At 30.4% G+C, this 14,537-nt stretch overlaps 2 protein-coding genes across 2 annotated transcripts; one reads left to right on the forward strand and one right to left on the reverse strand.

Annotated features, from left to right (window-relative positions):
- The first annotated feature begins 6,034 nt into the window (after positions 1-6,034).
- LOC129885848 (non-specific lipid-transfer protein 1-like) lies at positions 6,035-7,716 on the forward strand. Its single transcript, XM_055960301.1, has 3 exons — positions 6,035-6,387; positions 7,184-7,328; positions 7,428-7,716. The coding sequence occupies exons 1-2, from the start codon at positions 6,044-6,046 to the stop codon at positions 7,320-7,322; spliced, it is 483 nt and encodes a 160-aa protein (XP_055816276.1). The 5' UTR covers positions 6,035-6,043; the 3' UTR covers positions 7,323-7,328; positions 7,428-7,716.
- A 1,525-nt stretch (positions 7,717-9,241) lies between these two features.
- Positions 9,242-12,818, reverse strand: LOC129896245 (uncharacterized). Its single transcript, XM_055972105.1, has 4 exons — positions 11,898-12,818; positions 10,147-10,596; positions 9,734-10,037; positions 9,242-9,622 (listed from the first exon to the last, which is right to left on the reverse strand). Exons 1-4 carry the CDS (start codon positions 12,309-12,311, stop codon positions 9,486-9,488), a joined length of 1,305 nt encoding a protein of 434 aa, XP_055828080.1. The 5' UTR covers positions 12,312-12,818; the 3' UTR covers positions 9,242-9,485.
- Between the last annotated feature and the right edge of the window lie 1,719 nt (positions 12,819-14,537).

Raw genomic sequence — 14,537 nt, forward strand, 5'->3', positions numbered from 1 at the left:
GTAATCACTCTCTGAGTCACCTTATTATATTTTAAAAATAATTTATGGGGTTAATAGGACTCCATAAAAAATGTGTGTTCTTAAAATTTCGAGCATAATTTAAGGATACATATGCTTTTTGTTAATATAATTTGAAACGTTATAGCACATAGTTTAATTATCATTTTGAATTTAAAGATACAAATCAATAAAGAATCTTAAAAACATAATAACACAACTAAAACTTAATCCTAAACTTCTTATAGTCGTTGAGATCCAACTTTGGATTTGTTCCTTAATCTCTCCGCATTTCATACTATGAAAAATGATCAAAAATATCTTTAAAATATGTGAAATACACCAAATTTTGTCCCCAGTTACTAATTTGACCCAATCATACGCCCACTATTACTTAATTTGGCCAAAAATAGTCTTATTTCACACAAAACATAATGGAAGATGGATAAGGACATCTTTGAACCTAAATGTACAGTTTAAGGTTATATTTGGTCTAATTTAATTTCTAAATTCATCTATGCAATATTTTGTAAAGGTGCATTTATAAAACAATTTAATTAATAATGTATTTTTTCACCAATTTAAAACATCACATGGACACTATAGCGATCCTCTCGGGAGGATGCTACTTCTTAAAAAGAGACCGTATATAATATTCGTGACATTTTAAAAAAAATCTCGAAAAACATATTTATATAATCTAGTAGTAAAATTTAGCCCATTCAAAAAAACAGTTAAAGGTGTAATATTTTAGCCATTTTAAAATTCTTTGATCTCAATCAAATCAAATAAAAGTTCCAATTTAGGACGGGGCGACTCTTCAAAATAATTTAAGAAAATAACTTACGAGACATCCATGTATCATTTCATATCTCTATAATTCATGCTATAAACTACTACCAACTTATAAGTAACAAAGTTAACTTATTCATGCTTCATACAAATATTTCAACTCCAACGGTAAGTTTAGTACATCATAAAAGTTGGAATTTACATGCCGCAAAATAACAAAACAAGCAACCAACTGCAAGTTACAATCCATGGTGTCATGAATGGATCAACTCTCACAAATAAATACATAAATACATATACACAAGCACCCCATGGATCATATACATGTCCCAAAAACTACAACATATAGATGCCTATATGCAAATGTGATCTTCCTTAAAACTCCCAAAAACTTTATCTCCAATGACCAACTTCAAGCATCTGCTCAGACATTTCCTACGATAGAAACAATTATCGCTAAGCATAAAGCTTAGTGGTGCAAAGCTACAAGTTTGAAGCCTTTAGGTTCTCCAATTTATTTTCTCAAGGCATGAGTAGCACAAATGTACACATAATAAATAAATCAAGCCAACAAATATATCACGAGTATCAAGTTCTATATTTAAAAGTTTTAGTGCCAATAATTCATAGAACCATTTACAAGATTTAGCACCAAGTTTCGCCCATTATGTACATCATGCCGTCACACTAAACATGATCAAGTATCAAGAAGGACCGGAGCCTTGTATCGAGAAGGGTAAAGACCCAATAATCAAGAGAACCAAGAACCATGTTAAAAATGATTTCCTAATTCGTACTCAAAATGGACAACTTCCATACTTAAGATGAACTAAAAATTCATAATCAAGATGACAAAGGGTCTGAATCAAGAGGCATGACAATAGTGATAGAGTCACAGCCACAAGAAGGACAAAGTCCACACGAATTTCAAGTGATCGAGCAATCCGTATAAGTGGGCGAGTTAAACAAGTGTCTTGCAAGTCTCCAAGATACCAACATGATAATACAAAGTAACAAGAAATAACAAACATCACAAGATAGGCTTCCAAATATACCAATATGTAACAAGAGTAGAGTACAAGTTTATACACAAACCTCAGTCTTTTAGCATACAACAATCCAATACGACTTCAAGAGTTCAAACCATAGACCAATCAATGTCTCAAGTTCCTCAACTTGAACCCGATATAAACAACCTTGAAATTATCATTAAATGCCCTCTTTAATTTTCAGAATATCCATAATATTGACAGAAAATAAGATTTATCATAAAAATATAAGCCTAGAATATTTTCAATCGAATTATGTTACCAAAATAGTAAATTCGGCAAGCCAAGTACCTCAGGTTGTATCTAAATTTTAAAAATAAAAAGGCAAAAATGGACTTTATGCCCTTCATAAAAATTTTAGATCTTTGTCTTAATTTTGCAACCCAAAAGAAATCACCACAAAACACATTTTGTACAAAAGGATATCATGAAAAAACTAACAGTTATACATGAGGGATTTTAAAATCAAGAATCTGGACAGAACTTGTCCTATGTTTCATCCTTTTTTTTCCGACTTAATAACAACAAATCTAGGTTCCAACATAAACATAAGAGTTGTAGGTACACGTTTTGGCTTTCCAAAACATATTTATTTACTAAAATAAAAGGTCTACACAACAAGATATTCAAGAGTTACTACTAGCTGTACAGTCCCAAAAATGGATTTGAACACTTACCACAAGAGAGGGGTTGCTTTGAGTTCTAGTTGAAAGGACAAGTTTTCTTGATAAATTTGTGAGGGATTATGCTGGAGAGAGGGTTCAAAGTGTCTCCTTGGCTTTAAGAATTCAAAATTGAGAGAGAAAGTGTAATAGAAAGTCTTCCAAAGCGATACTTATCACCTAGCATCTACTAGAAAGGTGTTAGCCCCAAAAAGTAAAAATGGGCAACCCAAATACATACATACATATATATATATATATATATGTAAAAAAAAATTATAATTAGTAGTTTACATAAATACCCCAATACGATCCCCTAAACTACAATCTCAATCTATTGTAAGCAAATTTTAAAATTTCGCAAAATTTCAAGTTCATAAAAAATGAGTAAAACATAATATATTTACTAAGGAGTATTTATATAATTAGAGACGTTACAAACACATTATAATTCGTTTTAAAACAACTTAACATGTTATATAATGTAGGTAGAAAGAGCTTGATGGATTTGATTATTACTAAAAACATACAAATTAGGCTAAACCAAATTTGTCATGATTGATAATGCAATTGTTTGTGAAGTGTCACAGGCATATTTTGAAAGTGCATCACTTCAATTATTTTGAAGGTCTAAAGAGTTTAATTATATATCATAAGAATCAAAATTAAAATTTAATAATACTTGAGGGACCATACTATAATTATCTTTATATCAAAATGTAATTAAAATAGATCTTGGACTAAATAATTAAAAATTAATGCTCAAAAACATATCTGCAGTATCATGTTCTTGAGAGTTTACTATCTGAACAATTAGGTATATGCATTTTCTATTTGAAGAATCACCCATTGTTTATTAAAATACACCTCGAAGCTGACTAGATCAAATATTTGAATACAATCATCAAAAGGTGCGTGGCAAATTAATTTGCCCGTAAAATTTTATCCACACGGCAACTGACTCATTAATTACGAGGTGTATTTTGATAAATTATTAGTGTAGATATAGTAGGAAACATAAACACCCGATAATTCAAATAAAAAATTACAAAAAAATAAAATAATACATCAGGTGTAATTATTTTTTTAGAAAAATTATAATTAATTCCTTTAATTATCCATGTGGAGTGCTGCTTGGCACCATTTTTAAACAAAAAAAAGAGTATAATGCACACATCATCGAATTGTATTTTGATAAATAGTTAGTAATAATTCAGGTAGATAAAGCTAATATTTAATAGTTCAAATTAGAAAAATCACAAAAAACATAATACGTGATCCGTATTTTTGACCATTAAAGCAATAATTAATGAAGGTTTCCTATATATTTCTCAAGTAAGGAACAATAATGAAGGTTCTCCTATATATTTCATAATAATCAAATTCATCACTACTGCAATTATATAATGTAAAAATAGCTTGATGATATTGCAATAAATTTGTGAAGAGTCACTTGACAGAAGATTAAAAGTGCATCACCTTAATTAATTGAAGGTTCAAAGTGTTTTAGCAAAATATCATAAGAATCAAAATTAAAATTTTATATTAATTGAGGGACCAAAACTATAATTCTCCCTACACCAAAATTCAGTCAAAATGGTTTTTGGATTATATAATTAATGAAATTTTCCTATAAATTTTTCAAGTAAAGAATAATAATGAATCATCCAAAAAACACAAATATAATAAGAAAAGATTTCCTATAGATTTCATAAATAATAATGAGCTTCATCACTTCTTCACCTATATAATGTAGAAAAAACATGATGATTTTACACTCACTATTGAAAACATAGACAAATTAGGCTAAAGAAGAAATGGCTCTTTACTCAATCTCTTTCACAACATTTCTTACTTTGATATTGATAATTGTTTCTTTCAAAAGTGGCCACTCTAGATCTTTAGTCCCCATTGAAGATTATGATCCCCCAAGAGCAAGTCATTGTCTTAGTGATGGTCAATATTGGGTTTGTCCACCACATAAAGGAGGGCAAAGATTTAAGACACCATAAAAAATTATCGAGCTGTAAAATTCGAGAATGATCCTCCAATTTGGCCTTCTCCAACTTGGCATCCCGCACCATCACCAAAACAAGAATAAATTAAATACATGTTCTATAAAAATTTATGCATTTCCATCTGGAAAATGATGGTTGTGTTGCATAGTTAGTGAATTTCAATTTCAATAATAACATTTTTCTCTCTCCCTTTCTCTCTTTTTAATTATTGCAAAAGCATCCTTCATCTTGATCCTAACAATTAAATTTTAGTTGAATGGTTAATAAGTTGATTCAAGTTAGATTTAATTTGTACACTAATGGCAACGATGTAAGTAAATTTAATTTATATGTTATTAATATAATTTAACACGCTATAACACATAGCTTAATTGTATTTTTAACTTAAGTTACAAATCAATTGAGATTTAATTTGCTTAAAACATATTAACATGACTAAAATTTAATCCCAAATTTGTTAATTATGGTCCTTGAAAACCAACTTCGGATTTGATCCTTTTAATCTCACAATATTTATAATTTTATAAACAAATGATTTTTAATCTCCACATTTTTAACAGCAGTTATTTAAACATGTCTTTCTAAAAAAGTTTGTTGCATTTTTGAAGTACGTAGTAGTGAAATCAAGATTTTCATGAGAATTCAAAATAAAGAATCAAGAACTACAAAGAATTCAAGATAATTTTACATCTACTATAATATAGTCAAACTCCTCTATAATGACAATGTTGTACTTCTAAAAATACATCGAAAAATGATAGATAGATATCCTCAATTTTTTGACAAAAATTGACCCAAAATAGACGGATTAGACTGCGTCGAGAAATGGTGGATTAGTTCAAAGAAATCAACAAATTGCCTCCGTTAAAATCGATCCAAAATTGACAGATTCAACTACATTAAAAAAATGGTGGGTTGGTTTGAAAATAGACAGACTACCTTGATTTTTATGAAAAACTGATATAAAAAATAAAAAAATTGAGAGCACTTTTTGCATCTAAACATACCTCGATGTTGTTGGCCAAATATTTATTTTCAATCGACAATAAGAGTGTATAGGCCAACTCAACATCAAGGTGTGTTCTAATATAAAAGAAGTGATAGTTGATGTATAAAACTCGCAAAAAATTGATACTTTAGGTAGGTAAACAGAACAATAGATTGTTAAAGAATGAAACTCATAAAAAAAAAAAAAAATTAATTGTATTTTTTACCATTAAATAAATTAGCAACATATGATAAATCCTTTTTGTAAAAGCTTCACAGTGATAGTTTTTTCTTTTCTTTAATTCTTTCTTCAAAAATCATAATGAAGTGTATTACACATGTTTTATGCTACTATTACACATATGGTCATAATTCACATTTTTTAAAAGTTAGATGCTCACATGTAAAATCCAAGGGTTTTTTCACTTTAATCATTTTTACGTTACACTTTTTTGCAAGGACTTCAACCTAATATTTCTACTATAAATAAATGCTAAAATCTTGAAATTTCCATCACAAATAATTTATTTTTACCAAAATGGGTCGTTCGATTTTTGTTTTGGAGTTCGTGTTTTTAGCTCTAATTATTGCAATTAGTTGTGTTAATGGCAATGATCAATGCCCTAATACCATTGTTAAGCTTTTGCCATGCAAAGGTTTTTTAATGGGAAAGAGTGATATTGGTGGTCATTGTTGCAATGGTGTTAAGGGATTAATGAAAATGGTTACTTTTGATAATGATTTGAAGCTTCAAAGTATTTGTGAATGTCTCAAGAAAGAAGCTTTAGCTATTGGAGTAATTGAAGAAAGAGCTAAGCAAATTCCTCAACTTTGCAACATTAACCTTTCTATTCCTATTGATCCTAATGTGGATTGCAAAAAGTAATATTTTCCTCCCTCTTTTAATTGTTGTTCACTTTGTTATTTTACAACTTTTTGTCATGGGACCTTTTTTTCTCCGCTCGGTGTTCGATATTCGTATTGAGATTTGTCTAAATTAAATCTGGATTAATGTGTTTCAAGGCCTATTTCTGGAGGCAATGCTTCCAATGAGAACTTTTTCTGTTCCCGAGCTAAGGGGCTCAAACCTAAAACCTCTAGTAAAGAATGAATGAATCTCAAACCATCAGACTACAACTCATGTTGATAAATTATTGACAGTCAAATGTAATATTTTTTGCCAGTTATATCTTTTTATTTCTTTTACAATTTATGAACCTTTTAGATTATGATCTAAAGATCTCTTGGCTATACTAAAAATCTTATAGATTTTGTAGACGTTAAACGACACTCTAATATTTTGTCAGTCCTAGTCTCATAGGCTATTTTGTACAACCTTTAAAAATAGGAACAAAATCTGCATGGTGACCTAAAAAGGAACTTGGGTAAATCAGTCAGTCAAATGGATGAATTGGGTTATATTTTGAGTGGAATATAGTTTCGTGGTTATATTTGTTTATATTTGTCACCCTTAGCCACAAATGTGTTGATGGTGAACTTAATTATATACAGAAATAACATTTACTAACGACTTTTCGATCTTGAAATTGAAAATATAGCTGTTACTATCATGAAGTTTCAAATTCCACAAGTGAAATAGTTTCATGACAATATCTTCATGCCGGTAAGGTTAATCATACTAATCCTGATTTAATTTGATTCCTAATTGCTTGAGCAGATTAAAAGGTTCATCATCAACTAGAGAGTTCAAATTGAAGTATTACAAGAATACTGAGATGATGGTTTTCAGAAGACCAAATTATAATAGTCACAAGTACCATTCAATTTCCCATAAGAAACCTCTAATTGTCAATTAAGTGAAGGTAAATTAAGTTCATGGCTAAATTACCATTTATTCTAATTTTAACTTAATAAGATCAGTTTATTATTTTACTAATTGGTTTGTTTTTTGGAAAATGCAGTGTTATCTATCTCATGAAGTGGAATACAGAAATATCTAAGAAGACTATGATCATTTCATTAGACTTGATGAATATATTGTATTGTGTTTATTGCATGATATGATCAAATGTTTTATCTAATAAATTATCCAGATTATTTAAAGGTGTCATGTTATAGGTTGAGTTGAATTTGAACGGATAAAAACAGAATGAGCTAATAAATAGACGGGTTATTAATCTACTCATAAGGTTACTTCAGCTAAGATTGCTTAGGTCACCTTCTTTTTGGAATTGACTAAAAATGAAAGTGAGTCATAGAAATTGGACGGAATAATTTTCTTGTATCATGTGGCATATTAGGGGTAAATAGTTTCAAAATCCACGTTTGAGGGGGTAATTAAGACTTTCATAGTTTGGGGGTAAATAGTTTTAAAAATTCATTTTTGAGAGAATAATTAAGACTTCTCATAGTTTATGTAGTGCCTAAAGACCCCCTAAACTTGAGGGGTACGCAATAGGTGAATAAATGAGTTCAAGGGTATTTAAAAGGGTTGTAATTTAGGTGTGCACTACATAAAAAACTTCAACTTCACGGGGTCTTTAGGCATTTTGTCATTAATTCTACTACGAAACCAAATTAAATTAAGAATAGAAAACTTATTTCAATATAAACTAGGACAAATAAATAATTAATATCAAATCCTAAACAACTTAGCATTGGCTTATTTCCTAGCTTAGTAAATTCCAACGCTATATATTTGTAACTATACTATGGTTACTTGATTGAGTGCAATTTTAGGTACTTACTACAAAACCAAAAATGGCAACCTTATAGTGCATCCAATGTATTGTCAAAATACATATTTTTTACCAATCACTAGAGTTGATTATTCTCAAAATTGATTAAGAGTTATTGATAGACAACCTATTTTCATCAGTTGGGTTTTTCCTCTTGGGAAATTTATCAAGATTAACACTGATGGCAGCTTCATGCCTAATTCGGGGTTAGCAAGTTTGGAGCAGTGACAGTTAAAACTAATCAGTGGCCTAAAATCAAAAATAAATTGGATGCCATAAATTTTTTATTTTTTTATTTAAAGTATATTTTTCTAATTTTTTAAGATGCAGAATTATTAGTATATTTAAAATTATTTTTGAGATGCAGTTTTTTTTTGAAATTATTTTAAATATTACTCCATTCGTTTTAATCTTTTGTATATTTTGACTTACACGAAATTTAAAAAAGTACAGAAGATTTTCAAATCTTATGATCTTAAACTAAAGATATATGTACCAAAAAAAAAATTAATCTTATGATCTTAAACATGTCATGTGGAAAGTTAAATTTAAAAATTGACAAAAAAGAAAGAAACATTCTTTAATGTTTTGAAATGAACTAAAAAAAATGTAACAAAAATAAATTGAAAGATACAATATAATTTTTTCATGTTTTAAGTGTTTTTGTTTTGTTTTTACTAGGTATTAATTATCAAGAAAAATGTTTAACAAGCAATTGATATAAACTCGACTTGTGATTGGTAATGATTATAGGCTTTGATTGGTTAATTAACCATACATTATAAGATAATATCAAAATTCGGATTATTTTTGTTCAATTCAACTTGAAGAGGAGAAAAGCGGACGTGGAAAATCGGGTCGAACCACGATATAACTAAAAAGGATATGTCAATGATCTAATACGACAAAACAATTCTCCGAGTGCATTTTCCTTGCTTGTAGCGGCGGAACGAAGAATCCAAACAAGGATTAAAAAAAAAATGTCAAAGGGGATTAAACAACTTTTGTACGTACACAAAATAAAAAAAATCATTTTACTCTTAACAAAATTTCACTTCCTTTTATAAAATTGATATAAACAAATAGTACACTCGACAATCCAGGAAGGGCATCATTATGACACCATTATCAACAGTGAATACAATAGTTAGGAAGAAAATCAGCAAAATTTGGGCATGAAGGATATAAATATATACTATATAGTAGTTTCTCTACGTATCGATAGCACAGATTTTTGTACATCTAAAAACACATACTGCAGACCATGTCGTTGACTGGGATTTACGAAATACCAATTGTTTTATTGAGTATCCAGAGTGTAAGAGAAAGCTGAATGGCGAAAATTGTATGAAGCCATGTCCGATCTAACATGAAACCATACACCGTGATTCCAGCTTTGTTATGCTCGAAGTAGGTCACTGCAACAAATTTTTCCATAACCGAGATTAATAAGGTGCAATGTCGTCAATACCAAAAGACGTAAAAGAATTCAAACAAATAAAAAAAAACGCGCTAGAGACTAGAGTTACCTAGTGCTTGTCTCTTTTGGTAAGAGATGGTACTGGCATGAATTGGTACCATATTTGTGTTGTCCAACACATCATCTCCGTCTCCTTCCTCGTCAGTGTCCCAATTGGGATTGATAGGGTATACCACCTGAGGTGTCACAGTCTGAGCCGTGGGAGTTTCCTCATTCATGTCATCGAAGGTGCTGATTGTCGCACAAGCATGCCATTTGGCAGCAAGAGATGTCACGGCTTGTGCTTTGTGTGTGATCTTTGCTGCACTACGTAAGCACATGAAAAGTCCAGTTACCAGAGTAAGTGAGCTCAACTGCAGCATAACATGTATATAATGTCAAAACAGGACGTAATAACGTTTGCAGCTACATACTCAATAAAAGAGAAATGAATTCATACAAAAAGATAGGAATGAGTATTACCGCAAGTTCACCGGCTGTAAAGATGTTCACAGTGGAGCTAGGCTCAGTTGTAAGAAGCAGGGCAAGAAACTGACTTATGGTAACTAGTATGAGAGTTGACAAAATGAAAACTCTGAACCGATGGCTAATGACCCGAAGATTTCTTCTGATTCGGAGATGCTCTATCATGATTGACGAGACATCAGATTCTTTCTCAAAAACTTGAGCAAACTCTTCCAGTCTAAGGATCTGCAGGGAGCATATTAACCGGAATAGGACACATACAAGGAAGGAAATTGATATCCGGTAGAGCCAGGAGCATATTAACAGCATGCATACGAAGATATTGCTCAAAGCAGCATTGTACAGGTAAGGAATTTGGGTTCCCCCCGAGGAAAACCACCATATCTTGTAAATACTCTCAGCAATAAAAGAAGGGAGAACAAAACATGACAGGATCTTCACCGACCTCTGCATGACAAAAGGAGAAACTGTTATGCTGCTGAGTATAAGTACATGTCTAGGGAAATCAGCTGAGTATACTCAAACTATCTCTTTGATTTTTTATGCATAGGTGCAACTAAAATCAGATAAACCACCATCTTTGCCCACTCTTCAAGGATAAAAGAAAAAATCACTAGTTTCCCCCACTAAAAGCAAGCCAAGCACTTCAATCGACAAACCAGACGTGTATCAAGGCCAACTTAGTACCTATACAAATTCAGGATTTGGGTTAAAAAGGGCCTATGTAAACATTTGGTTCTTTACTAATAATAGAAAACGTCAAGATACGAATTTGAAGCGTTTTCCAAGGCCACTAGCATCAGCAGTATTTGTCAACTCAATACTAACATTTCGTAATCCACTTAAAACTGAGGATTCTCCAACGATTATCAAACAGGCTGAAAATTTTACTAGGAACTATTTGACAGGACACCGTTAGCTTAAATCATAAGAAAAAGCTATAAAATAGTACGCATTGATCAGTTCTTTCTACTTATGAGAGAACTGTTGAATTGTATGACCACATTATCTAAAATCTTAGACTAGAGGGAACACTTCTATTTACTAAATCATATATTCAACACGCCCCCTCACATGCAAGCATGGTCCTTTTAATAGGCCAAATATGTGTGCTTAATGGTTGAGTAAGATTTCAACCCAACACCGTTGCACCTATTTCATCTAAAAGTTTAAGTGATTAGAGAGAGTGCACACATTTATATACTTAATCATATCTTCAACAATAACCTAGGGACTCAATATACAAACCGTTAACTTGTGAAAACTTGAAAAGATCAGCAAAGACATTTTGAATCAATCCCAAAATCAGAAGTTGAAGCAATCCATAAATCTAACTTAACAAGCAGGGGCAGAGCTAGAGGGGCAAAAGGGGTTCATCCAAATCCCCTTCGTTGTAAAACCACACTGTTTATAAAAGATCCATTATTTTTTGATACATAGTAGATGTTGAGCCCCTTGTCAAAAATCCTGCATCCACCACCATTAACAACCATAATGTCATCGAACATGGCGTTTGTTTGCTAAGCTTAGTTAAGAAATACAGTTGCGTCTTTGCTATCAACTATAGCTTTTTAACATGATACTAACCACTTGATCCAACACATAACACAATAGCTTTTGGCATGACGGTAAGCGTTTGATCCTAACACATAATACAATAGTTTTTGGCATGATGATAAGCGCTTGTTCCAAACACATAAAACAATCTGCCAAAGAAGAGTAAAACAAGAAGGGGGAAATCAACTTACATGTAGCTGTTGAGTGTATCCTTGTTGAACCTTTTCACTATCTTCATACAATTTATCAAGAAACAGAAACTTCCGAATCCCGTATTTTCGAGCAAAGCTAGACAGACTAACAAATGATAAAGTTGCAAAAAGTGATAAAGAAACTTGAACAAGAGCATCAAAAGGTCTCTGATGCATAGTATCACAGGTTAAACAAGCAAACATAAAGTGAGATACTAATGGAATCCCAATTGTAAGAATGAAAAAAAATGACCAAGAAAGACCAGCCCTCCATATATTTGATTGATCAAGAAAAACCCATGTAAGAGCTGATTTGATCTTCTTGATTTCTTCAGAATTTTCATGTATTGAATAACCTGAAGAAAGTAATTCTTTGTTACTCTGTAACAACATTCCTGTTTCACCTTCTTCCATTTTTACAATTTCTTCAGCTAGAACTTACAACAAACACTTGTTGGGCATTATATGAAAAACCCAAATAACACAAAATCAATCAAATGAATATAGAAAATTTCAAGATTCAATTTTTTTAACAATCCCAATTGGGAATTTAGTAATATAATCAAGCCTTCAAGATGTGACTTGAACCAAAAACTATATATATACAATTAATTAACCAAAAAGTTGATACAGATGGAAAAATAAGCTTGGTAGTTGGTGCTGTTTGATGTTGACAAAAAAAATAATCAATTCTTAAGAAAGAAAGATTAAGAAAAACAAAAGTTTGTTTTTACTTTGTAAATCATGATCCATTTTAGCAATCTTTGGATCATGACAATTAGTAGATCACTGTTCCCTTTTTTCCCACACCAGGACAAGTGTTCGGATTCGTCCAAATTCAAGATTTGATTTTTATGAACTTTTAAGTGATTTTAAAGTTATATAAAGTAATGATTTGTTTTATATCAAATATTTAATAAATTTTTTAACAAAAATGTAAGATTTAAATAAAAATTATTGAGTTTATAACTTTAAGAGTATGAACCCATAATTTTAGGCGAAACTAGACACAAGTCTGGTAAGATTCATTTCGTTTGACGACATAAAGCTTAAAAATGAAATTAATATTTTTGAAACTTGTGATTTAATATAAGATATGAAACTCATTAATGATAAAATGAGATTTAAAGTTATTCATGTGTTTTTGGAGAAGAAGAAGCAAAAAATGTATATTTCATTCAAAATTCCAATAGAAAAGTGTCAAAAGTTATTTGGCTGGTTTTGAGTAAATCGAAGTCAAAAAATAATGACATAGATGAGCTTTTTCTCAAAGAGTAATGACATAGATGAGCCAAACTTTTAGCGAATGACATAAATAGAGTCTTTTCTCAAAGTTCGATGACATATTTGAGTCTTTTCCCTTAATTAAATATTAGTATATGACGAAGAAATGAAAAATCTCACGTCAGTAGTTAATAAAATGGATGGTCTCTTGACAATCCTTATTTCTTTGAGCTAGTTTGAAAAGTTTGAGTTAGACGTAAGACCTAATTTTATAATACTATTTTGTGAAACGAACTAAAAAAAATAAGCGTCACATAAATTAAAATAGAAAAAATACAAAATCTAAATAAAAATTACTAAATTTGCATGAATTCATAATCTAGATCCTCCTCTAAATAAAATATTTTTCACTCATCAAAAGTGATTCAATTTAATATTCGAACTCGAAACCTATAATTAATGGTGACTTTTTAGTGGGGTGTACCATTATTGGTATAAGGGATTGTGTGGAGATGAAGAATGCCAAATGGAAAATTATTGTGAAAAGAAGGTGGGAGATCACAAGTAGCATGGTGAAGTGAAAGGTGAGATTTGAGTTGCTGCTGCGTGAAGCTATTTTGGCACACCAAAAAGTGAAGAAAAAAAAACTGGCTTTAATTTATTTATCTGATTTGAATTTCTCTTAATATTTTTATCGTTTTAATTTTTGATGGAAAATTTTAAAAAATAAAAAATACGGTTGAATCTTGTGATCTTAAATTAAAAATAGATAAAATGAGTCATGTACCAAAAAATCTCTTTAATATTATAATGTTAGTGAAAAGTTAGAATTAAGAATTGTAAAAAAAATGGACTAAAAATATATATAACAAATAAATTGAAATAGGAGAAATAATTAATTGGAGAGGGATATTAAATAGTTAAAACACTACGTGGTTGGTCTCGTGGCTGTTCATGTGCAATTTGACCTCCCAATATTTTTTATATTTTTTTTTTGATTTTTCATTCGGCATTTGATATCCATATTGAAATCTGACTAATTTGAATTTACGTCGTATAGGGTCCATTTGGGGGGAAATGCTCTTTATCAAGAAATTTTTTCATATTCAGAACTCGAATTCGAGAATTCTGATTAATAGAGAACAATCTCATCCACTGCATCATATCCTTTGGATACCTCAAACATTTTTGTTTCATGTTAGCGAATATCAGATCTAATTTTTTTTTATTTTTTCATCTTTTTTAGGTATTCAATATTTAGAATTTACTGATCAAGCAATTTAAAACTCATTAAGCAAGATAACATACTCTATGCATTGAAACGTTGTTTGGTTCAAAAATTAAAATTATTTTTTAATTATGAACGAAGGATTTCAATCATTCGATATATTTTTTATGGTAAAATTATTTCCTCTT

This window comes from Solanum dulcamara, chromosome 1 (assembly GCF_947179165.1).
Source record: "Solanum dulcamara chromosome 1, daSolDulc1.2, whole genome shotgun sequence".
Classification (NCBI taxonomy): domain Eukaryota; kingdom Viridiplantae; phylum Streptophyta; class Magnoliopsida; order Solanales; family Solanaceae; genus Solanum; species Solanum dulcamara.